At 46.9% G+C, this 27,058-nt stretch overlaps 1 protein-coding gene across 1 annotated transcript in view; it reads right to left on the reverse strand.

Annotated features, from left to right (window-relative positions):
• Nucleotides 1–1,011: 1,011 nt before the first annotated feature.
• Nucleotides 1,012–27,058, reverse strand: part of LOC147701822 (uncharacterized) — a 73,074-nt gene continuing 47,027 nt past the window's right edge. Inside the window, exon 3 of the mRNA XM_086928706.1 lies at nucleotides 1,012–1,824. Within this exon, the coding sequence (XP_086784832.1) occupies nucleotides 1,686–1,824 (139 nt within the window). The 3' untranslated portion in view covers nucleotides 1,012–1,685. The remainder of the gene's footprint in view (nucleotides 1,825–27,058) is intronic.

The raw sequence follows: 27,058 nt of genomic DNA on the forward strand, positions 1-27,058 counted from the left end.
TCCCTTCAATGAACACATAAAATAAAATGGAGTGGAAGAGTTGTGTTGGGGGGGGGGGGACCAACACCAATATTGTTGTGAGACCCTCAACAGTGTTGCTCCGCCAAAGGCATGTCTCCCATTGCTGAACTTTGGCACTGATCGTTACATCAAGTCATTTCCTCCAACAGGATGGACTGTTTCTTGAATCCGAGACCATATGGGATCCACCATGTGAGGAAAAAAGTTTTGAAAATACCTCCTACCTTTAGAAAATACACACTTTATTAAAAAGATCAAACATAGTGGTATGATTAAAAAATGCGAGATGTGAAAAGAAAAGTATTCGGTGTCTCTAACATATTTCTCTGGAAGAGCCAGGTCAACATGTTTCAGCCAACTTTGCGCCCTATGGGTCGATGGCTTTCGTCAGGACCAAAAGGTTCTTTTGTAGAATCCCTTCACGAAGTCAAATTAAATCAAATGGGACACTTTCCCCCCACTTGTTAAAGTTTTTTCTTCTTTTGTTGTTATATGGGACTCTTTGTCCTATCCTAAAAGGAGGCAAAAAAACATGGAGAATAATGTGTTATGTATTAGAACATAGTACTGATGTTGTCCCATATTTCTAATAATGCTTACACCCTATGATTTCTATAAATGTGTATTTCTTCTTTATAGGCATCCCGAATTGGTTGGACATCTTCCAAAGTCATCTGTAGGTATCGCTATTCTTGCTGTATTTCTTTTCCAGTTCATCAATTAATAATGCTTTCTGTTGGGGCAAAAGTCTAGACCATACATGGATTCCTAAGTTTTCAAACATGTTCACCCACTTTTCATATTCTACTGGAGGGTAGCCTATGTCAAGAATATTGGTGGTGGGATTATAGCTGAAGATTTCATGTTGAAAGCACTGTGTGGAAACTCCTAAACTCCAAACCAATCGTATTTTAATGCGATATTCCATTTATTTATGGTGCAATATAACTATCCTATAACAAATACAAAGACCGTCTGGACATAATTTTTCAGATGGGCCATTCCTTTAATGGAAAATATAACAACAAAATAGCACAAAAGTCAGAGCAGGAGGGCAGGCTGGAACGATACAGTGAGCAACAGTAGCGTTGAAGTATAAAAAAAAGAATAAATTGGCGATGTAGATTGGTTGCTGTCTGTGAGTTTGCTATTGCGGAAGTATGAGCACCATTGGCCAGTTAGTTGAGCCGTGACATGCGCTCATCGGGTCCCCGTGGGTTTGAAATTGGTGGCATGAAGAGAAGTGATGAGTTGAGCCACAGCATGAGCTCATTCGCTTTGACACAGATGGTGGGATTTATCGATGTCAGGTTTGGTTTGATGTATGATTGTTACTCCAGCAGAAGTATCTTAATGGGGTTTTAAGGGATAATTAGAGTTTGCATGACCCAGGCATAACAAATTAGGGACATAAAACATTGTGCCAGGGCATTCACAGAGCATTTTCACTAGGTGGAAAGTATAATATCCAAATTAGCTTAATTCCCAGTCTCTACCAACAAAACCTGCTCTTAACTTTGTTGCACCACCAACTATTTTGCAATGAAGGATTTTATTTACATAAACTGGCGATTAGTGCTCAATAATAAATGTCTTTTTAACAGAATTTTTTAAACTGCACAAAAAATTGAATACAACATATTTTCAAAATAAATCTAAAAGTATTAATAACCAGAATGGAAAGTATTGCGGATTGCAGCTATGGCACATGCTGGCAGGTCTATGTGGTAGTCATTTCCTAGCATCCCCCAGCACCATCTTGTCAGCTGCCGGTATGCCGTGTATCGGTACATCCGGTAGTTACTAAAAGAAGAAGCAGAAGGAATTTAGGGTTTCGCATCTGGTAGTACAGAGTAGGTGCTTTTACATGATTTAGTGGGGTCATAACATGCTCACAAAATCACTACCTCCCAAGACATATTACACACACCCTACAAAAGCATGTTGAAACAGAACTCTTATGATACACTCAATAAAGTCCGATTATGCAATTGTCTAGTAAGGCATTCAAAAGCGCATATGGGATCACCTACTTACCGCAAATACATTTACTGTGCAAACGGGCACCTGTAAAAACCAAAGAAATAAGGATAAGTTACTTACCTGTAATCCTAGTTCTCTTCCAGGGGTACGCATCAGTAACAAGCACTGAATAATCTCCGCCCACGTGCGGGAACCCGGCGCATATACAAAAAATACATATTTATGTGTATGTGGTAGAAAAGAAGTACATAGTACGCAATAAACACACACATATACATGTATAACATAAAAAATATGCAGCCCTAAACATATCCAATAGGCTAAGAAGCCAGAGTTACGTGTATTTCTCTAGTATGAAAATAACACATATACATGTATTGTAAGAGAAGGACATGTACAGCAATAGCATTCCGCAATAACCTTTTATTTTCATAAAAGAAACAGGTAATGGCAGGCAATTAGCCTAAAGAAGGCTGCATAAATAAATAACATCCTTGTATTGTAATTGCATTTATATAGCGCTTACTACCACTGACGAGGCGTCGAAGCGCTTTTTCAGCGAGTAGCATGCTACTCCGGGACCCATAGTGGATTAGTGTTGGATTAGTGCACAAGTTACTACTTGTGTAACGATATATCTGTAAGAGACATTAGTTAGTGATAGATTCCTTACCTTAGAATATCCCCAGGCGTCAGACTGGATCCGGAAAGTTTTGCGTAGCAGTACCCTTGCGCGTCGGTAGGCGTCGTCTGCGGCTCCGCGTCCGCGTCGTGATGACGTCGTCGGAGTACTTAGACGCCGCCTCCGCGTGCTGACGTCAGTTCTTAGTCACAGCTTTTCCGCGCCAGAAGCGCAGAGCCATGACAAAAACCAACACTGGTTCCAAGAAACTAGGGCCCTGAAAGGGGATGACCTTAACCCTAGATATCGGTTCGCAGAACGGGGAGAATGGGTGGGTCGGTAAGGAATCGATCACTAACTAATGTCTCTTACAGATATATCGTTACACAAGTAGTAACTTGTGCATCGGAAAGAGACACGTTAGTGATAAATTCCTTACCTTAGAATAGATACCCCAGCAATACCATCCCCCTGGTGGTGGGTCTGCGAACCAATAATCACACCAGAAAGTCCTGGAGGACGGAACGGCCAAAGTAGCCGTCCCTCCGGACTTGACTGTCCAGGCAATAGTGTCTTGCAAACGTGTGCAGCGAGGCCCACGTAGCCGCCTGGCAAATGTCCTGCAAGGGCACACCTCGCCCCATGGCAGTTGTAGTGGCCGTGGCTCGAGTGGAATGAGCCCTCAGCCCAATATGGGGTTCCTTCTTAGCCAAGGAGTAACACGCCTGGATGCACAAGATAATCCACCGGGAGATGGTCCGCTTGTGCACCGCTTTTCCTTTCTTAGCGCCCGCGTACCCAACAAAGAGTTGATCATCCACCCGGAACTGTTGTGTGCTGTTCAGATAAAATGAGAGCGCACGTTTTGGGTGCAGACGGTGGAGCCTCTCCTCCTCTCTCGAGGGGTGCGGAGGCGGAAAGAAGGTGGGCAATGTGATGGATTGCCCAATGTGGAAGGCCGTGACTACCTTGGGAAGGAAGGAGGGCCTTGTCCGTAACACAACCTTGTCCGGATGGACTGAAAGGAAAGGAGGCTTACAAGACAGAGCCTGGAGCTCACTCACTCTCCTGGCAGAGGTGATGGCAACCAGGAAGGCAGTCTTCAGAGAAAGAAGGCGAAGAGGACAGTTGTGAAGTGGCTCAAAGGGAGCGCACATCAGAAACGTTAGAACCAGGTTCAAGTCCCACTGAGGCATCACGAAGGGAACAGGAGGAAAGGTATGAGTGATGCCTTTCAGGAATCTGTTTACGATAGGGGACTTGAACAAAGAAGGTTGGTCAGGCAGCCTCAGAAAGGCTGAAAGAGCTGAAAGATAGCCCTTGATAGTGCCCAGAGCAGAGCCCTGCTGGGCAAGAGAGAGAAGAAAGAGGAGAACCTCAGAGAGAGGGGCATTGAGGGGATCCACAGCCTTTGCTGTGCACCATGCCACAAATCTGTTCCACCTGCAGGCGTATACCGACTTAGTGGAGGGACGCCTGGCTGCCAGAATGATGTTGCAAACCTCAGGAGGCAAGTCAAATGGCCTCAACTGTCGCCGCTCAATCTCCAAGCATGGAGGTGGAGACTGGACAGGTTCGGGTGGAGGACCGTCCCCTGCTGCTGCGACAGAAGGTCCTCCTGAAGAGGCAGACGAACCGGGGGATCGACTGACATACTGAGTAGCTCGGGATACCAGTACCTTCGTGCCCAGCCCAGAGCCACAAGGATGACTTGTGCCCGGTCGCGCTTGATCTTCTTCAGCACTCTGGGCAGAAGTGGTATAGGCGGAAAGGCGTACAACAGACCGCAGCTCCACTCGCGACGAAAAGTGTCGCCGAGTGAGTGTCGCCTTGGAAATTCCAACGCGCAGAACTGATGACATTGCGCGTTCTCTTCGGTGGTGAATAGATCTAACCAAGGCTCTCCCCATCGCAGAAAGAGGCCTTGCGCCACGTCAGAGTTCAGACGCCATTCGTGATCCATCGAGCACCGACGGCTGAGTTCGTCCGCCCTGGCGTTCAGAGAACCTGTGCCAGGTGTTGAACAACCAGAGTCACGCCCTGATGTTCCAGCCATTGCCAGAGACGCAGAGCCTCCTGGCAAAAGGTCCACGACCCCACTCCGCCCTGTTTGTTGCAGTACCACATGGCGGTGGTGTTGTCCGTCAACACCTGCACTGCGCTCCCTCGGACAGACGGGAGGAATGCTTTCAGTGCCAGACGAATCGCCCGCAGCTCCAACAGATTGATATGGAGCCGGGACTCCGCCGGAGACCAGAGTCCTCTGATCTCCGCCTCTCCCAAGTGGCCTCCCCAGCCCTGGAGGGACGCGTCCGTCACAACTACGTGCTCCGGTTGGGGAAGGGAGAGGGATCTGCAGTTGACCCAATCGCGGTCCGTGAGCCACCACTGCAGCTGCCTCGCAGTGCCCTCCGAGATCAGGACATGGTTGGACAGGTTGCCCCGGGCTGGGCCCACTGAAACTTCAGGTCCCACTGCAGAGCCCGCATCCGCCACCGTGCGTGATGCACCAGAAGGATGTAGGAGGCCATCAGCCCCAGAAGCCGCAGCGTCAACCTGACCGAAACTCGGGATAACGGCCCGAAGATCGGAATCAGAGCCTGAATATCCCGAACCCGCTGTTCGGGCGGATAAACCCGAAACTGCGCCGAGTCGAGAACCGCTCCGATGAAAAGGAGCTTCTGAGAGGGGCACAGGTGTGACTTCGGCACATTGATGGAAAATCCCAGCTGGTGCAGGAGATCCGCCGTAGTCTGGAGGTGGCTGACGACCGTCTGGGGCGAGCCCGCCTTCAACAACCAGTCGTCTAGGTAGGGGAAGACTGAGATCCCTAACCTGCGCAGATGAGCTGCGACCACCGCCATCACCTCGTGAACACCCGTGGGGCACTGGTAAGGCCGAAGGGGAGCACGGTAAACTGAAAGTGCTCGAGGCCTACTGTGAACCGCAGGTACCGCCGGTGGGCCGGCAGGACGGGGATGTGGAAATACGCGTCCGGCAAGTCCAACGCTACCATCCAGTCTCCTGGGTCTAGGGCAGCCAAGACCTGAGCCAGTGTCAGCATTTTGAACTTCTCCTTTCGGAGGAAGCCGTTGACGTTCCTCAGATCCAAGATAGGGCGTAGGCCCCCTTTGCGCTTCTTGGGTACCAGAAAGTAGTGGGAGTAGCAACTACGTCCTACTTCTGGCCCAGGAACGCGCTCGATGGCCCCCTTGGCCAAGAGGGCCGAAACTTCCTACTGCAGGAGCCGCAAATGATCCCCCGATACGCGGTGGTGTTGCGGTGGCATGGCTTGAGGGGTCGTCACGAAGGGGAGGGAGTAGCCCCTTCGGACGATCTGCAGCACCCACCTGTCCGAAGTGACTGTGCGCCAGTGAGAGTGGTGATGGCGAACCCTGCCTCCCACTGGCGTCACATGGGCCGAAAAGCACGGACTAGGAGGGTTCAGAGGTGGATGCGCTGGACGACAGTTTGCGGCGAGTGGCTGGCGGCACGTGTGGGGACGCCCCTTCCTTGGCCACGAAAGGAGCGAAAAGCACCCATTTGCTGGCGCGGGGCCGAGAGGCCCAAGGACTTGGCCGTAGCCCTGGAGTCCTTAAAGCGTTCAAGCGCGTGGTCTGCCTTGTCACCAAAGAGGCGACGGCCATCGAACGGCATGTCCATGAGGGTGTTTTGGACGTCGGCCGAACAATTGGCGGATCTCAGCCAGGCGTGGCGTCGTACCGCCACCGTCGTAGCCATCGCTCTGCCCAGCGAGTCAGTAGTATCCAGTCCACACCTGATTGAATACTTGGCTGCCTCCCGGCCCTCCACAAGGGCTTGGCCGAGTTTGGCCCGTACCTCCAACGGGCACTCTGGCAGCACTTCCGCAACCGTTTCCCACAGAGAGTGGGTGTAACGGCCCAAGAGGCATGCGGTGTTGGAAGACCGCAGTCCCAAGCTAAGGGACGAGAAGATCTTCTTACCATAGTTCTCGTACCTCTTGGACTACCTGTCCGGCGGGGCCGGCGGGAAGGCGGTCTGGGAGTTAGAGGCCTGGATGACCAGACTCTCGGGGGTGGGGTGGGAGGACAGAAAACATGGGTCGCCCGGGGCCGGGCGGTGGCGTCTGGCCACGTTCCTATCTACAGGCGAACCTGTAGCCGGCCTGGACCAAGTGCCCAAAAGAACGTCCGTCAAGGCCTCATTAAACGGCAGCAGAGGCTCCATGGAGCATGACTGCGGCTTAAGGACCTCAGTGAGGAGGTTAGTCCTCACGGCCGCGACGGTGAGCTCAAGGCCCTCATCAACACCACACCATAGGTAGCTCCCTCCTCCGAAGCCACGGTAGGAGAGACAAATCCAGTGTCTGGAGAGGTGTCCAGGCCACTGGCCTCCCCATGGTCTCCTGTCCAGTCCATGTTAGACTGGCACTCTCTGGCCAGAGGGTCCTCAGACCCCTCCCAATCCTCCTCATCCCTCATCTCCTGAGATTCAGGGTCGTAATTGAATGAGGTCGGTTCATACAAACTAAAATCTCCGAACGGCGTCGAGATCGGCGCCGATAGGCGTCGTCCCGACGTCGGAACCGAATGAAAGGAGGCATCGGGGACGGCGCCGCCCGAGGACGGCGCCGGAGGGGACACCACACGGGCCGGGGGGGTCGTAAGGTCCACCAGTGACGATCCATTGCCGAGGAAGGTCCAGCGGCGTCGGGCCCGAAGGCGCCGACCACGCCGGGGCAGCTGTACCCTACGGCGCCGGGCCCGAGGGCACCGGCGGTGTCGGGATCGTGGGGCCCTGCGGCGCCGGGTCCGAAGGCGTCGGCGCCGAAGCACCCAACGGCATCGGGGTCGAAGCCCCCGACCCACTAGGGCCCCCAGATGGGTTCGCTGGGCCCGAAGGCACCGCGGAACCCGTCGGAGGAGAAAGGGACCTCATGGCCATGAGGAAACGCTCAATCTCCTCCAGCGTAGCGTTCAGTCCAGGGACCGGGGGGTATGGGGCCGAATGCGGCACCCGCGACTCCCGAGGAGCCGCGTGGGCGGTGTCACCCGAACCCCCGGCCGCATCGTGCGAGCGTCGGGGGAGTCAGAAGAGCAATGATGTCTCTTCGACTTCTTATGCTTCTTACCTGACGACTTGGACCCAGAGGAGTGGTGCAGACTCCCGGAGCTGTTACGGCTCCGTCCCCGGACCTGTCCCTCGACCTCCCGTGGGAACGGGACCTCACACGGCGCTGGGCCGACTGCCGGAGTTCGAGTCGCCTGCGGGACCGCTCCCGCCTGGCCTACCTCGAAAGGGCCCGACAGTCGGGGCAGGCCTTGTCGTCATGGTCGACGCCCAAACACGTCAGGCACAGGCGGTGGGGATCCGTGACCGACATGGTACGGTCGCACTCGTCGCAATGCTTGAATCCGGGCATCCCTACAGGCACCGTCGGAGTCGTACAGACTTCGAATTGGATCAAAAGATCACCAAAAGTTAGTTAAAAAGTGACTAGGGAACTGCTCTTTCCAGATCTGCGCTGGCTGGCGCGGAAAAAAGAACTGACGTCAGCACGCGGAGGCGGCGTCTAAGTACTCCGACGACGTCATCACGGCGCCCACGACGCCGGACGCGGAGCCACAGACGGCGCCTACCGACGCGCAAGGGTACTGCTACGCAAAACTTTCCGGATCCAGTCTGACGCCTGGGGATATTCTAAGGTAAGGAATCTATCACTAACGTGTCTCTTTCAGATATAGTGAAACATGCAAGTATATTTTAAGTGGTGGATAGGTTAGTCAGTTATTTGGATTTGGAATGATAGCAGAAGGGAAACAACCGTTACAACGCAACTATTACAACGCACACCGTTTCAACGCACACCATTACAACGCAGGATCCTTTACAACGCATGCCTTTACAACGCATGTCATTACATAACAGATGCTATAACAACGCATTCCCATTACAACATAAGTATAGGTAAGTATATCATTTTATTTAACCTTTTTTTTATTACAAAAAATATTAAAAATAAATCAAATAAATTAATTAAAGTAATTTTATATATAGTTTGGGTTTTGGGGTACAGGGGTATTTTTAGGGTTTAAGGCTAGGTTTGGGTTTTGGGGTACAGGGGTATTTTTAGGGTTCAGGGTTGGGTTTGGTGGTACAGGGGTATTTTTAGGGTTCAGGTCTGGGTGTTGGGGTACAGGAGTATTTTTAGGGTTCAGGGCTGGGTTTGGGTTTTAGGGTACAGGGGTATTTTTAGGGTTCAGGGTTGGGTTTGGGGTACAGGGGTATTTTTAGGGTTCAGGGTTGGGTTTGGGGTACATGGGTATTTTTAGGGTTCAGGGCTGGGTTTGGGGTACAGGGGTATTTTTAGGGTTCAGGGTTGGGTTTGGGTTTCAGGGGTATTTTTAGGGTTCAGGGCTGGGTTTGGGTTTTGGGGTACAGGGGTATTTTTAGGGTTCAGGGTTGGGTTTCAGGGGTATTTTTAGGGTTCAGGGCTGGGTTTTGGGGTACAGGGGTATTTTTAGGGTTCAGGGCTGGGTTTGGGTTTTGGGGTACAGGGGTATTTTTAGGGTTCAGGGTTGGGTTTGGGTTGCAGGGGTATTTTTAGGGTTTTGGGGAACTGTGGTATTTTTAGGGTTCAGTTTTAAAATAAATAATTTAAAATAATTTAAAAAATGATTTTTAATAATTTTATTATTTATTAATAATAGTTCTTTATTAATAATAGTTATTTTAAAAATAAACTTAAAGTAATTTTTTACCCTACACTATCCAGCACTTACCCTACTATTACACTCCCCTGGAGTTAGATTTTTTCTTTTTAAATACCTAAACTATTTTTTTATATATATATATATATATATATATATATATATATATATATATATATATATATATATATATATATGTACAAATTAATTATTAAAAAATAATTTAATTTATTAAATTAATTACTTTTTTTAAAATAAAATAATATACTTACCTATACTTACGTTGTAATGGCATGCATTGTAATAGCATCTGCTATGTAATGTCATGCGTTGTAAAGGCATTCGTTGTAAATGTATCTGCGCTGTAGAAATTGCGTTGTAACGGTGTGCGTTGTAAAGGTTTGCGATGTAACGTCATACATCCATAGCAGAAGGATAGAGGAGGACAAAGGTTTGTATTTATATAGCTCTTGTTGACGCACGCTATTCAGGAAGCCTAAAAAGGATTAGCGGTGAATTAATATAGTGAAATATGAAGTAATTTCAGTGGTGGATAATAGTCAGTTACTTGGAGTGAGAAGGATAGCGGAGGGATAAAGGGGGAAGAAAGATTTGATATAGCACTTGTTACCTCTGATGGGTGTTGAATCGCTTTTCTGGCGAGTAGCACGCCACTCCGGAACCCATAAAGGATTACTGTTGAAAATTAGTATTGTAAAAAAAAAAAAAAATTAAGTAATTTGAGTATTGGATATGTCATTCAGCGTTTTGGGTAGTACATTAGTATAGTTTAATATGGAATTTGAGAAGTGAACACGTTAGTCTGTTAATTTCGATGAAAAAGGATAGAGGAGGGATAAAAGAGTGAACGATTGTTTTAGGTCTTAGCAATAGGAGGCTTTTGGATGAGTAAAAAGGAGTTTTGGGTATTGCTAAGTGAGAAAAAGAGCAGCATTTCTGGCCCTAGTCCCGACCAGGCTCTAACGGGCAACTGCCCATGTCCTCTATGCCCTTAACAGGCTCCAACAGGCAACTGCCCTTGTCCTCTATGCCCTTAGCCTGGCCTTTTTCATAGCCCTAGTAATCAGTTGACCCCTTCAGCCAATGGGAACCCTAGCTCTAACACTATCCAATCACAACACTAGCCCTAACATCTAGAACCAATAGGAGACCAGAACCTTTCAGCCAATCTTAGCCCTAGTCCAAGCACCTAATCAGTTAAAAAACCCTGATCTCTACGTCCAATAAAGGCTCTAGCCCTACCAGTAGTCCCAAAACAAGTCCATGCAACCAATGGCACAGGTATCCCTAGTCCCTACTTCCAATAGAAAGCCTAACCCTACTCCAAGTCCCACACCTAGTCCAGCAACCAATCACACCAGAAGCCCTAATCGCTACTTCCAATTAAAGGTCTAACCCTAGCCCTAGTCCCACCCTACTCCCAACAACCACTAACATAGGAAGCCCTAGTCCCTACTTCCAATAGAAATCCTAACCCTAGCCCTAGTCCCAACCCTACAATAGATTGATTGGTGGTTGTATCTGGTGTTTCTATTGGATTAGGGTTAATGTCCTCATTGGTTGGGTATTCGAGGGTTCTGATTGGTTTCTGGGTCTGTGATTCAGTGTACACAAGTACCAACCACTAGCAGACCATATAAGGTCCCAGCGACCTCAGACAAGGTTTGCTGGCCAGGGAGTTGGAAGCTGCTTCTCCTGTTCAGAATCTCCTAGGAGACAGACAGGCTCAATCCACACTTTGGACTGCAGCAGTAAGGGCCTCACTAACTTGAAATCGAACAATACTGTTTGAATAAAACATTACTCCCCCTGCTGGCCAAAAAACGAAGTGCGCAGGCCCTAGTAAAACACAGTTTATTAAACAGCTCACAGAAGCACCCTCTGATGTAGAAAATCCTTGTTGCTGGGGGATGGGGAGGCAGGTTTCACTGGCTTGTGAACACAAAATGGTGGCTGGGAGTGCACTGTTTTAACACACAGGTCTTAGCACAGAGCAAAGGAGAAATTTGGAGGGAAAACAGACTTGTCACCAAGGAATGAGAGGGACAAACTACATATGTTGGACTGCAAATCCCACAATTCAACTCACTAAATGGAGGCAATCATGGGTAGGGAAAACCACAAATTTAAAACACAACACAGGTGATAAAATATAGCAATTACAGGCAGGCTAAAACTACCATTTTTAACTGTAACAACCACAGGCATAGACAGTAAACACAGAAAGTGAAAATCGTTTTTCAAACAACTTTTTGTCTTGGGAAGAGACAGCACTAGTAACTTAATAACACTAGTAATTTAATTGTAAGCAGAACTTGTACAGCGCACTGTAACCCAACAGGCATCCTGGCGCTAAAAGAGGGAGGTAGTGAAGAGCCACTGAGAACTGAACAGCTAAAGATTTGCTTGTAGGAAAGAGCCAAGTTTGTATTTGTTTGCGGAATGGTAAAAGTCTAGTCTGTCTCCTTACCACTTCCTGGAGTCTGCTCACTGCAATCTGGGGCACAGGTAGGCTGCAACTCACAAGATGGAGGAGAATGATTTGGGGTGCACCCAGCAAGGCCTTAAGGGGCCTGGGCAGGTGTGAGAAGAGGGCTCAGACTTGCCTGGTAGCTGAATAGCCATTGGTCTGCTGGCCTGGGGGTGGGTGCTGGGCAGCTGCTTCTCCTGTTCAGAATCTCCTAGGAAACAGACAGGCTCAATCCACACTTTGGACTGCAGCAGGTAAGGGCCTCACTAACTTGAAATCTAACAATACTGTTTGAATAAAACTTTACTCCCCCTGCTGGCCAAAAACCGAAGTGCACAGGCCCTAGTAAAGCACAGTTTAAACAGCTCACAGAAGCACCCTCTGATGTAGAAAAATCCCTGTTGCTGGGGGTGGGGGGAGGCAGGAGGGCTGGTTTCCCTGGCTTGTGAACACAAAATGGTGGCTGGGAGTGTACAGAAAAGGAAACTGGCGCCTCACTTTTAAGGCCTCAGAGACCCTGAGCACTTTGCCTTTTAGGCCTCCAGGAGCCCCCTGCTCCCATCATGCACCACAGGTGACAGTTAGGTCAGTTGTTTTGTACGGTTTAGGAAACATGTAGGAACCTGCATCAAAGATGCAAGAATACCGAATAAACTGTTAATGCTCGTCCGGGGAGGCAAGAGGGTTGCTTATGACTTTGATGAGTATACCCCTGGAATATTACAGGTAAGTAACTTATCCTCCTCTTCCAGGGGATACTCATGAATAGTCATAAGCACTGAATAGAGTAGCAAGCCCATACCCACTTCCTCGCGGACGAGCAAAAAACAGCAACAAAATTGACGTACACATGTTAAACAGTATTAGCAAACATGTTTCTCAGCGAGGCCTGCCCAACCTGAGCATCTGCCTGCGTGTCAGCATCTAAACAGTAGTGACGAGTAAACGTATGAACTGATCGCCATGAAGCTGCTTTACAAATTTCTGTCATGGGGACATTCCTCAGGAGAACTGTGGTAGAAGCTTTCCTTTTAGTGCAGTGGTTCCCAAACTTTTTTGACCTGTGGCTCCCCTGACCTAATCGGCAGTTGGCCGTGGCTCCCCGCCATTTTTTTACCGGTGGGTGGGTGGGTGGTGTGTACCTCCTGTTATCTTCCTTAAAGCATTTGGGACACAATGAAGGTATTATATTGGTTGGAGTGCTTGAATTATTAATCTCATCCACTGGCAATCACTTTGGCTGCATCCCAATCCATTGTTTTTTCCCCAACAGAGTGCCTGGTCCCAAACCCTTATTTATGCCAGCTGCTGCTTTCAGTACATTTTGGTACTGAGACCCGCTCTGAGAATTTGGTCTGTCATAATCAGTATCCCCAGCCTTATTTTTACACTAAAAAGGTCTTTCCTTCCATGTGTGTGCCCATCTATATCCAAACATATTCAACCATTTGCACACCTATCCACCATATATCCTTCCGTCCATCATTTCTCTCATCCATCCCTCCATCCACCCTTTCACTCATCCATCCATTATTCATCTACCCACCCTTTCACCCCATCCATCTGTACAATCATCCATGCATCCACTCTTCCACCCAGCCATCCATTCACTTACGCATCCATCCACCCATACACTTACTCATCCATTCACCCAGTCATTTATCCTTCCACCCATTCACCCTTTCAGTCATTCATCCTCCCTTTCTCTCTCCATCCCCCTTTCACTTATCCATCTACCCACCCATTTACTCATCCATTCATGAATCCATCCATTGATCCTATTACTCATCCATTCTTTCACTCATCCAACCATCCGTTCACTCATCCAGCCATCCGTTCTCTCATCCATCCACCCTTTCACTTCACTCATCTATCCATCCTTTTGTCCATCTACCCCCTTTCACTAACTCATCAATCCTTACATCCTCCCTTTCACTCGTCCATCCATTCACCATTTCACTTATCAATTCATCCATCCACCCATTCACTTGCCCATCATCTACCCTTTCATTCATCCATCCATCCTTTCACACACCCATCCACCAAGTCACTCGCCCATCAGCTGCCCTTTCACTCATCCATCCATCCTTTCACACACCCATCCACACTTTTACCCATCCATCTACCCTTCCACCCATACATCTACCCTTCCACCCATACATCCATCTATTTACCTTTTCTCTCATCCATACTTCCATTCATTCACTCATCCATCCATCCTTTCTTTCATTATCTATCCATTTCCCCTTTCATTCATGCATTTATCCTTTCAGTAATCCATCCAGCCATTTAGACATTCCTTCACTTATTTACTCACCCACCTTTTCACATTATGAGCGGAGCCTTTGTTTTCAGAGTTGCAGGCAGAAGAGTCCCATCAAGAATGAACTACATCAAAGGGTGGGCTGGTGGAGAGTTCCCTATGACCCTGCACATAGGCAGACTGAAAACGTAGAAGTCATGCATGATGCACAGCGCCAGGATGTGAGGTTACTGTAACATGGTGTTGTTTCCAGGGCTTTAAGCGGTGTAAAAAAACTGGGGGGTCTCTTCAAAGGGGGTGTTCGATGTAATTAAGAGCGCAGCTTAAAACACCTAGGCTAAAAATCTGCGCTTAGCATAGTGGTATTATGTTATTCCTGTCATTGCATCCAGATATATAATACAGCAAGTATCATTACACCTCAACAAGCCAGGACTATTGGCTTTGCCAATGGTTGCTAGTTCCTTAAAAAAAAAAGGAGCAACCATGGTTTTCTTGAATACAATATTGAAAATACTTTAGTTCTAAAATGACAGGACAGTGAGAGAACGATAACCTGTTCTTTGAAACTTATTTTACAGGCTTCTTTGAATTAAGTGTTTTCTAACGTTGCAGCGTGGGCGTTTTACTTTTTATCGCACAGAATGCCCTTCTGTACCCTGAGGCAGGAGGAGGCCGCAACATGGTGTCACACCCCCAGACTGCCCCATTGTCATTCAGTAGGTGGCAATCAGCGGCATACTGAATGACAATGGACGGGAGGGGCTGCTCTCGTGCTCCTGGAGGAGTGCGAGGCGCCTCCAGCAGCAGGGGTGAGGCCTCTCACAGGGGAGCAGCGCTGCTCCCTGTGATGGCCAAAATTACAGATAAAAGGCCCGTGGGACGGTTGGTCACTGTAGTGTGCGCGGCGCCCCTTGCACCTAATTACGGCGCACCGGGGCGCCGCGGCGCACAGTTTGGGAACCACAGTTCTAGTGGAATGGGCCTTAGGCTTCCCCGGAAGGGATTTATTGGCCAATTGGTAAGACAGAAGAATACAAGAAACTATCCATCTCGAAATGGATCTTTTGGGAGCTGCAGATCCTGTGTTAACAGGACCATAGTTAATAAACAAATTTTCAGATTTCCTCAGTGTCTTTGTTCTGTCCAAATAAAACTTCAGAACCCTCTTGAGATCTAAGGAGTGGAGAGATCTTTCCAGAGGACTCGAAGGATTCGGTAAAAAGGTAGGTAAAGCGATAGCCTGGTTAATATGAAAGACCCAGACTTCTTTAGGTAAAAAACCTGGATGTGTTTTGAGAACCACTCTGTTGGTGTTAAACAGTGTAAGGTTCCTTACAGCAAAGAGCCTAGATCTCACTCACCCTGCGATCAGATGAAATGGCCACCAGGAACGCGGCTTTCCATGTTAAATGCTTTAAGGAAGCTTTATGAATAGGCTTGAAAGGGGCCCCATCAATTTTGTTAACACAATGTTAAGCGCCCATGGAGGAGAGGGAGACCTGACTGGTGGGTAAACCTTTCTCAAGCCCTCAAGAAAATCCTTTACCACAGGAATCCTAAACAAAGAAGTCTGGTTGGGGGACTTCCTACAGGCTGTGATAGCAGCTGGGTGGACTTTGATAGAAGCGAACCGAAGACCAGATCTAGCCAATTGCAGCAAGTCTATTGTCCACACATCATAGGAAGAAACGCTTCCACTTGAAGGCATACGATCTCCTTGTGGAAGGTCTTTTGCTTCTTTAAGAATAGCCATATATTCTGGATTAAATTGTAGATGTCCATATTGTATGACTTCAGGAGCCATGCTGTCAACTGGAGGGAGGACAGGTTGGGGTGGAATACTCTCCCTGCCTGCTTGGATAGGAGATCCGGGCAGCATGGCAACTTCCTGTGCGGCACTTCCGATAGTTGAAGGCGGACTGGAAACCACAACTGGCGAGGCCACTCCGGGGCTATTAGGATCATCCTGGAGTTGGTCCTGTACAGCTTGTTGATTACAACTGGGATCAACGGAATCGGTGGAAAAGCGTACAGTAAGCTCCGAGACCATTCTATTAAAAGGGCATTCCCACGAGATCCTTGTTGGGGAAACCTGGATGTGAAGACGGGGCATTTTGCGTTTACCGCCTCTGCAAACAGGTCGATGTCTGGTGTTCCCCATTCTCGAAAGATGCTGTGAACAACCTCGTTGTTGAGAACCCAAACGTGGCCTTCCATAAAGTCTCTGCTGAGGAAATCCACCTGGGAGTTGAGAGAGCCCGGTAGATGAATCGCTACTATTGACAGGTCTCTCGCTAGAAGCCAGTTCCATATAGTTTGAGACTCTATGGAGAGTGTTCTTGATCAGGTACCGCCCTGTTTGTTCAAATATTACATTGTCGTTGTATTGTCCATTTGGATTAGAATGGAGCGAGACTTGAACGACGGAAACAGAGACTGGAGAGCTAGATGTACCGCTCTCAGCTCCAGCACGTTGATGTGGTAGCTCTTTTCTGAGTCGGACTATGGACCGTGTACTTGCGAAGGACCCATATGAGCACCCCAACCCTGGAGAGAGGCATCCGTGACTAAAGTCCGGGTTGGAGGGTCCTGGTGAAAAGGGACTCCCTTCATCAGGTGCAATCGCTTCATCCACCACCGGATGGAGTCTTTGGCTGAATGATGGAGAATTACATGATCCTCCCAGCGCCCTGATACTTGCATCCAGTGGTCCTCCAAACATTGTTGTAGTGGACTCATGTGCAATCGTGCTTTTGGTACTATAAGGATGCACAACGCCATTGATCTCAGTAGTGATGACACCTGTTGAACTGTCGGGAGGTGCATGTAAAGGAGTGTCAGGCATTTTCCTTGGATTGATGACAACCTCTCCTCCGAAGGACGCACGCTTGCTTTTTCGGTGTCCAAGAAGGAGCCTAGGTAATGGATCTTTTGCGTTGGATTTCGTATGGTTTTTTGTTGAAATTGACATGAAGGTCCAATTTGTTGAGAAGATGATGGCAGCACGAGAGATGATCCTGCAGCAGTTAGAGATGAGCTCTCCAGGAGCCAGTCGTCCAGGTAAGGATATATGAATATTTACTGCTTGCGGAGAAAAGCGGCCACCACAGCCAAAAATTGGAGAATGTTTAGGGGCTGATCTGAGCCCGAATGGGAAAACTGAGTACTGGTAATGTTGAACAGCCACTCGAAATCGTAGAAATTTGTGATTTTATTTTTATATTGGTACGTGGAAGTATGCGTCCTGTAAGTCGATGGAGCCCATCCAATCCCCTTAATGAAGCTGTGGGAAAATTTGATGGATGCTAACATTCGAAATTTCTTTCTGCGAATGTATTTGTGCAACAGTCTCGAGTCCAGTATAGGTCGGAATTCTGTGATGGGGCCTTTTTTCTGCACAAGGAAGTAACAAGAGTAGACTCCTTGATTTCTTTGAGGAGCAGGGACTTTTTCTATAGCTCCTTTCTTCAATAAGGTGCTTAACCCGTTTGTAACAATTGGTGTCGCAGTGAGAAATGCCTCTCGGTGGTATAGAGGAGGAGTTTTGAATTTGAGAAGGTAGACATTTTGTTCAATGATGATGACTTATTTTCTTTTGTTATACGTTTCCACTCCTCCAGATGTAACTAAACACTTCTTCCCACAGCTTTTGAGGAAGACACACCTCATTGCTTTTGTGGCTGCTTGGATGCTGTTTACTGCTGTCTGTTACCACCACTTCCACGTTCAGGTCTACGCTGTTGGAACTGGGACCTTTGTTGCGTTTGACCTTGGGTTGCGTTGACCAGTTAGAGGATTGACCCCGCTGTTGAAAAGAGCGTTTGTCATAGGAACGAAAACGACAACGGAATTCCTTCTTCTTTTCGAGGCCTACAGCCTTGACAGTATCCAACTCAGTTTTCATTTTTGATAGCATTAATGTGCCGTCCATTCGACCCTGAAACATTCGAGGAACTCGTTGAAAGAATTTGACAAAGATTTTATTACAAGACGTGAGGCTAAGATCTTCCTTTATTGCGCCACCCACAGCAGCACCTTTAAAGAACATTGAGTAAAAGTTCTAAGAGTCAACAAAGGACCAGAACCTCCGGGCATCTTCTTTTTCGCTGCTGCCCATCAGATAAATCTTGTCTGCCGTCACTCTTATGTTTGTATGAATGATTTGGTGAAATATGGTTAGAAATACTTTGTATCTAGTAAATTATTAACAATATACCTAGTTATAGTTTAGAACATAGCGAGAACAATTGGAAACACTTGTGCGAGTCAGTGTCAAATCTAAATGCTTGTATTATGCCTTGCATGCTTGTTATCTATATATACAATATGAACTGCCTTTATCTAATCAGGAAATACCAGTTAACTTAAATGCCCTCCCTGTGAACGTTTAACGTTTGATTTATGTCTGAGGTAGGACTTCAGCCCCGTTATAATATTCCCGTTAATGAGCATGCTTCCTGAGCGGGTCAAGCGATGTAAATAACGTACTGTTTTGCGAGTTCTGGCGAGCTAACAAGGCTCATTTTTTTAATTTGGCAGCGGGCAAGGAACGGTCTGGTAACTCAAGACAATTCTCGTTTACAGCATACACTTTGTAAATTGATACTTGTATAGCGCACTACTCACCAGCAAGGGTCTCAAGGCGCTTGTACGAATACCGCTGTGGAACCCATCCTGGCTTTCCCTGTGAGGCGTCCACTCCTGGGCACCCCCAAGGTGGAGGCCAGGCATCCTTTAGCGTTGTGGGGGCCATTGTGAAGATTAAGCAAGCTATTGCCCAGAGTTGCAGAGTGGGACTCCATTATTGGAATAGGCACCGAGGCGAGATTTATCAGGTCCGTGGAATTTTGAGCCCAAGACCCGCCGAGGCGGGGAATTGAACCCTGGTCCCGGGCTAGACCTCTGCATCAGGGTATGCCTCTCTAATCATTGAACCACACTGAAAAATGCAATGGCACGAGTTTAAGCGTGTGTACTCACCGTTGCCAGATGCGAGCTGATCATAATAATGGGAAACATCCTTAACCACGATGTTTGTATAACGACTTACCTTAACCACGAAGAGTTAACCACGAAGAGGGCTGATCCACGAAGGTCAGAACAACGAAGGACGGAACAACGAAGGGCTGATCCACGAAGGTCGGAACAAAGACTGCTGCTGGTGCAATTGGTTTAGAATATAGTTACCTGTTTTAGCCAGTAGATGGCAGTGTTGGCTTGTTGTTCAACGTGGTTAAGCCTTTCTCATTTAGATGCGAAAATGTTCTAACATTCTAATACACCTGTAGGCTGACTATGCGGAGAATGATTTAATGCCATTGTCAATCAAGTTTTATTGATAGTGAGAGCCCTATGTGACTCCATCTTTATTAGATGCCGGTATCTCATTGCTATTTCTACTTCAGATAATGAGATTAGTGGCACCTATCATAGAATTGATGTACACCTCATCGGATATTTTGTAATCTAAGCGCAAGGGTCCTGTGTCATACTAGATTTGTCCGGTACTTAACTTATTTAAAATAACAATTGAAAAGAACATTTGCCCTTCAATAATAGTAATTACCAAGCATTCCTTGTAGGACCGTATATATCTATCAAATATTATCAATATGCAGCGAATTACTATGCTGGAACTGCAAGTTCCTATTTGCAATTATACGAAGAAAGACACAGAATTAACTTTTTTATTTTAAAGAAAATAGTCTCAGAAATTAGTAATTGGCCATTTAAAGGATTTTCGTTGTTTAGGAAGTCGTTACAAAATAAGTAGTGGTTCAGAATAGGTCGTTGTTAAACTTTCGTTGTTCAGGAAGTCGTGGTTCAGGCAGTAGTTGTTTAGTCATACAATCCATAATAATGCTGCTCGTTCTGTCCAGTGCAGCGCGCAGTTACGCATGCCCTTCTCTCCTTGAGCTGACGCTCACGCATGCACTCATGTAGATTAGCTGTGCACGAGTGCTCGAGACAGTTTTATCGATTTCTTCTGAGGGGCTTGATTTCAATTGAAGGTGAAGCTTGCCAAGTTTTTTTCGAATTGGACGTTTGGGAGGGCTTTTCTGTTAGCGGTTGGCTGTTTTAAGGCATATTACCACCTTAATTGATAGCAGATCTGTTTATATTTAGTGACAGTTAATGATATACGTCTTTTAACAGTATTAGTTGGTCTTTTCATCAGATATAAATACGTGGGTTATTTTGTGATTGTTGGTAAGTGAAGAATATTTTAGAGAAAATGTCTGAACCAACTGTTGAATTGAGTCTGCTGGTTCTTCACAAGAAGAGCGTTTTTGGTCCGCAGGCGAAGATCCTGCGCAGGTGCCTAGCAAGGGAGGAAAGGCTTCTAGGAAAAAGAAGAATTTGAATGAGACTGGTTTTAAAAGTAAAAGATCCAAAGCTGCACATGCAGAGACAGGTTTTCGTAAACGTACGAATCAAGGTAGTGTCGAGGACACATGGGGACCTACCGAGAGGTCAGATAGTCATTGATTACAAAAATAAAAGAAGTAGAAACAATACCACCATTCTCTGTGACGAGTCTTCTGGCAGCTCAGAAATAGAGCTAAGTTGCTCGTTTGAATTTGACGAGGATGTAGAAATTGTGGATAAATATATGGTTGTGGATGCATTGGTTACTGAAAAGGCAGATGGCCTTAGTGGAGTCGTGGACCCACTAGGTGACTCAATGTTTGACCCTATGATGCTAAAACATCCTCTCTCACTTGAATGGAGCCTGGCTCCACATGTGGAACTGTGGTTGTGAAAACAGAACCTAAAGGATGTGAGAGTGAGATTAAGGTCTGAGTGCCCACGACGAATCCTGGCAAATAAGATTGGAATGACACCAGACCTGGATGCTAAAACTATAGCATTTATTGGGAAAGGAGGAAAAGATCTTAGGAAAGGTTTACGAATGTGCCAGGATAGACTCTTGGGACCTCACGGGTACACTCACAAAAACATTTAATATGGCCGTAGAGGCCTATGTGGAAAGGAAGGATCTGGACATGGAACTGAGAGAGTGGATACAAAAATTAATTTGTTTGCTGGGCAATGTGAACACAGCCCTCTCGGTTGAGAGAAGGAAGAGTATCCCTCTTAAGAGTGACCCGAAGTTGGCTGAACTGGCCAATAATGAAGGTGTTGGAGGCCAATGGAATGCTGTTTGGTCAGTAATTCATTAAAAAAAGTCCAAACATGTTGGGCCTTTAGCTCTCTGCAAAAGTCACAGAGAGAAATTAAGAAAGTCTTTGACTGTCATGTTTTTGGCGAGGCCGGGCGAAAGAGAGGTTGTTTCCCCGGCCGAGGGCAAGGTATCACAAGGGCCTCTTTTCAAGAAGGTTTAGGGGCTATCAATACCAGACACAGAGTGGCTATCAACCCGGAAGTTTCTACTCTCAAAGACAGGGGCAACACAAGAGGAAATAGGAGGTCAAGGACCACAGGCAAGTGAAGACCCTTTGTTCTCCATATTAAGTTGGGTGGCAGACTTGCTACATTTTTATCACAAATGGTGTACAATTTCAAAGGACCCATGGGTTCTTCAGACAGCTATGGGGTATCATATAGAGGAACAGTTCCAACAAAAATACCCGATTATGATAAGGTTTGACACAAAGTTAACAAAATTAGTGGATAGATGTAAAAGAGCTACTAGGCAAAGGTGCGATTGTGGAAGAGTTGGACTTGACTGTGGGTTTTGTGAGCAATATCTTTCTGTTGGAAAAGAAAGGGAAAGGTATGAGACCTGTCATAAATCTGAGGAAGTTAAACGATTGGGTGGAATACCACAATTACAAGATGAAAAAAATGCATATGTTGAGAGACGTATTGCAGTTAGGAGACTGGATGACTAGTCTGGATTTGAAAGATGGAGTAGTTTCTGTCCTGTAACTCCAGTTCTGTAGTAGGAGTATCTCTGTTATAGTCATAATCTAGTGAATAGTCCCGCCCATATGCGTGGACCCCGGCAATCAAAAATAATCTCTTAAGTTGTCAAATCATGCAGAAACTGCAAAGACACTTAAGAGAGAATTTAAAGACAAATAATGCAGCCTATATCCACAGGCTACACTGTCCAGTACTTCAACTAGAAATTCCACCAAATAACACCACACATAACACAGCCAGCCCAGTTTCTACCATAGAGAAACTTGCCTCCACCAGTAAAAAACTCTGGAATGATAGAGAGGAAGGCATGGACAGACAAGCCCCATAGGCTGCCATTATGTGGCTTAAATAGGATACTGTGCCTTTAAGAGAGCCTTCTAGAACTTTCTCCCAGTATCCCAGAATGCATAGCAGGTCCCTCTACTTTCAGTTCTTTTTGAAGGCTGTCGCATTCTTTACATGAAGAAATATCTCCACCGGGGAGGAGGGCGGGCGCTTATGACTATAACAGAGATACCCCTACTACAGAAGAACATAAGTTACTTACCTGTAAACTGTGGTTCTCCAGTATTGGTGTCTTTCATAGATTCACATGCTTGAATATTCCCCGTCGTCGAAGTGGGAGTCCCACGGTACATAAAATAGCAGTAATATATGCATGTATACATGAGAAATATCATAAATAAAATATACATACATATAATGCAATAAAAATGTAAACTTAAAAAGGTACCATAGAACAGAATAGGCCCATTGAAAAGCCCAAGGGAGAATTCACTTTAGTAACTTATAGGAGTCATTATGTGTTGGTCCACATTCCAGCCAATCAGGCTGTAGCCTCCTCTAGAACCTTCTCCTCAGAAGCCCAAGTCCTCAGATTTTCGTAGCACAAGTAAGTATAAATGCTTGAGGAGAAGAGAGCCTCTGAGGGGAGGATGGGAGGGTCGCATGTGAATCTATGAAAGACACCAATACTGGAGAACCACAGTTTACAGGTAAGTAACTTATGTTCTTCTCCAGTATTAGGGGTGTCTTCCATAGATTTGCATGCTTGAATAAGAATAGAAAGCAGTAAACCATACATAAGTCATAAAGGAAGATACAAATTAAGTTTAGGCATAACTTATCACTTAATAAGCAATAAAAAACCAAAACATGACAATACCTTTATGACTGGAGGCGGGTAGTAACAGAGGCTCACCTTTATTGGAAAAAATTCCGCAGCACCGCTTGACCTACTGCCGCATCCGCGGCATCTGTTGATTGCAGGCAGTAGTGCTTCGTAAAAGTATGGCTGCTTGACCAAGTAGCAGCTCTGCAGATTTGTCTTAGAGGTACCCCCGCAAAGAGGGCAGCAGAAGTTGACACAGCTCTCGTGGAATGAGCTCGAGCAGGAGCAGGAAGGGGCTTGCCAGCCCGTTGATGACAATAGGATATATTTACAACAAGGGGTGGTGAGGGACAGAGTCTCTGAATTAAACAGAATACTCTCACCCAGTCAAGAGATCAGGGCTAGATCCAACACCGTTTTTTAGCTCACTGCACCATCCCAGTTTCAGAACCTGGCTGTATGCAAATTAGTCTGTTCCTGTCCCAGTGCATGATGGGAACAGGGCAAACCAAACTACAAAAGCCAATTCTTACACTGGGAAGGAAACAAGCTACCGGGGACCGGTTTCTGGCATTTCAGCCTCTTCGGCCCGGCTTGCTTGAATCCTGATGGTGCAATGAGCAAGGGACTCACATCTGAGTATACCCTTCCACGCTTAGGGTGGACAAAAATATTTACAACAAGGGGTGGTGAGGGACAGAGTCTCTGAATTAAACAGAATACTCTCACCCAGTCAAGAGATCAGGGCTAGATCCAACACCGTTTTTTAGCTCACTGCACCATCCCAGTTTCAGAACCTGGCTGTATGCAAATTAGTCTGTTCCTGTCCCAGTGCATGATGGGAACAGGGCAAACCAAACTACAAAAGCCAATTCTTACACTGGGAAGGAAACAAGCTACCGGGGACCGGTTTCTGGCATTTCAGCCTCTTCGGCCCGGCTTGCTTGAATCCTGATGGTGCAATGAGCAAGGGACTCACATCTGAGTATACCCTTCCACGCTTAGGGTGGACAAAAATATTTACAACAAGGGGTGGTGAGGGACAGAGTCTCTGAATTAAACAGAATACTCTCACCCAGTCAAGAGATCAGGGCTAGATCCAACACCGTTTTTTAGCTCACTGCACCATCCCAGTTTCAGAACCTGGCTGTATGCAAATTAGTCTGTTCCTGTCCCAGTGCATGATGGGAACAGGGCAAACCAAACTACAAAAGCCAATTCTTACACTGGGAAGGAAACAAGCTACCGGGGACCGGTTTCTGGCATTTCAGCCTCTTCGGCCCGGCTTGCTTGAATCCTGATGGTGCAATGAGCAAGGGACTCACATCTGAGTATACCCTTCCACGCTTAGGGTGGACAAAAATATTTACAACAAGGGGTGGTGAGGGACAGAGTCTCTGAATTAAACAGAATACTCTCACCCAGTCAAGAGATCAGGGCTAGATCCAACACCGTTTTTTAGCTCACTGCACCATCCCAGTTTCAGAACCTGGCTGTATGCAAATTAGTCTGTTCCTGTCCCAGTGCATGATGGGAACAGGGCAAACCAAACTACAAAAGCCAATTCTTACACTGGGAAGGAAACAAGCTACCGGGGACCGGTTTCTGGCATTTCAGCCTCTTCGGCCCGGCTTGCTTGAATCCTGATGGTGCAATGAGCAAGGGACTCACATCTGAGTATACCCTTCCACGCTTAGGGTGGACAAAAATATTTACAACAAGGGATGGTGAGGGACAGAGTCTCTGAATTAAACAGAATACTCTCACCCAGTCAAGAGATCAGGGCTAGATCCAACACCGTTTTTTAGCTCACTGCACCATCCCAGTTTCAGAACCTGGCTGTATGCAAATTAGTCTGTTCCTGTCCCAGTGCATGATGGGAACAGGGCAAACCAAACTACAAAAGCCAATTCTTACACTGGGAAGGAAACAAGCTACCGGGGACCGGTTTCTGGCATTTCAGCCTCTTCGGCCCGGCTTGCTTGAATCCTGATGGTGCAATGAGCAAGGGACTCACATCTGAGTATACCCTTCCACGCTTAGGGTGGACAAAAATATTTACAACAAGGGGTGGTGAGGGACAGAGTCTCTGAATTAAACAGAATACTCTCACCCAGTCAAGAGATCAGGGCTAGATCCAACACCGTTTTTTAGCTCACTGCACCATCCCAGTTTCAGAACCTGGCTGTATGCAAATTAGTCTGTTCCTGTCCCAGTGCATGATGGGAACAGGGCAAACCAAACTACAAAAGCCAATTCTTACACTGGGAAGGAAACAAGCTACCGGGGACCGGTTTCTGGCATTTCAGCCTCTTCGGCCCGGCTTGCTTGAATCCTGATGGTGCAATGAGCAAGGGACTCACATCTGAGTATACCCTTCCACGCTTAGGGTGGACAAAAATATTTACAACAAGGGGTGGTGAGGGACAGAGTCTCTGAATTAAACAGAATACTCTCACCCAGTCAAGAGATCAGGGCTAGATCCAACACCGTTTTTTAGCTCACTGCACCATCCCAGTTTCAGAACCTGGCTGTATGCAAATTAGTCTGTTCCTGTCCCAGTGCATGATGGGAACAGGGCAAACCAAACTACAAAAGCCAATTCTTACACTGGGAAGGAAACAAGCTACCGGGGACCGGTTTCTGGCATTTCAGCCTCTTCGGCCCGGCTTGCTTGAATCCTGATGGTGCAATGAGCAAGGGACTCACATCTGAGTATACCCTTCCACGCTTAGGGTGGACAAAAATATTTACAACAAGGGGTGGTGAGGGACAGAGTCTCTGAATTAAACAGAATACTCTCACCCAGTCAAGAGATCAGGGCTAGATCCAACACCGTTTTTTAGCTCACTGCACCATCCCAGTTTCAGAACCTGGCTGTATGCAAATTAGTCTGTTCCTGTCCCAGTGCATGATGGGAACAGGGCAAACCAAACTACAAAAGCCAATTCTTACACTGGGAAGGAAACAAGCTACCGGGGACCGGTTTCTGGCATTTCAGCCTCTTCGGCCCGGCTTGCTTGAATCCTGATGGTGCAATGAGCAAGGGACTCACATCTGAGTATACCCTTCCACGCTTAGGGTGGACAAAAATATTTACAACAAGGGGTGGTGAGGGACAGAGTCTCTGAATTAAACAGAATACTCTCACCCAGTCAAGAGATCACGGCTAGATCCAACACCGTTTTTTAGCTCACTGCACCATCCCAGTTTCAGAACCTGGCTGTATGCAAATTAGTCTGTTCCTGTCCCAGTGCATGATGGGAACAGGGCAAACCAAACTACAAAAGCCAATTCTTACACTGGGAAGGAAACAAGCTACCGGGGACCGGTTTCTGGCATTTCAGCCTCTTCGGCCCGGCTTGCTTGAATCCTGATGGTGCAATGAGCAAGGGACTCACATCTGAGTATACCCTTCCACGCTTAGGGTGGACAAAAATATTTACAACAAGGGGTGGTGAGGGACAGAGTCTCTGAATTAAACAGAATACTCTCACCCAGTCAAGAGATCAGGGCTAGATCCAACACCGTTTTTTAGCTCACTGCACCATCCCAGTTTCAGAACCTGGCTGTATGCAAATTAGTCTGTTCCTGTCCCAGTGCATGATGGGAACAGGGCAAACCAAACTACAAAAGCCAATTCTTACACTGGGAAGGAAACAAGCTACCGGGGACCGGTTTCTGGCATTTCAGCCTCTTCGGCCCGGCTTGCTTGAATCCTGATGGTGCAATGAGCAAGGGACTCACATCTGAGTATACCCTTCCACGCTTAGGGTGGACAAAAATATTTACAACAAGGGGTGGTGAGGGACAGAGTCTCTGAATTAAACAGAATACTCTCACCCAGTCAAGAGATCAGGGCTAGATCCAACACCGTTTTTTAGCTCACTGCACCATCCCAGTTTCAGAACCTGGCTGTATGCAAATTAGTCTGTTCCTGTCCCAGTGCATGATGGGAACAGGGCAAACCAAACTACAAAAG

This window comes from Lissotriton vulgaris, chromosome 7 (assembly GCF_964263255.1).
Source record: "Lissotriton vulgaris chromosome 7, aLisVul1.2, whole genome shotgun sequence".
In the NCBI taxonomy this organism is placed as follows: domain Eukaryota; kingdom Metazoa; phylum Chordata; class Amphibia; order Caudata; family Salamandridae; genus Lissotriton; species Lissotriton vulgaris.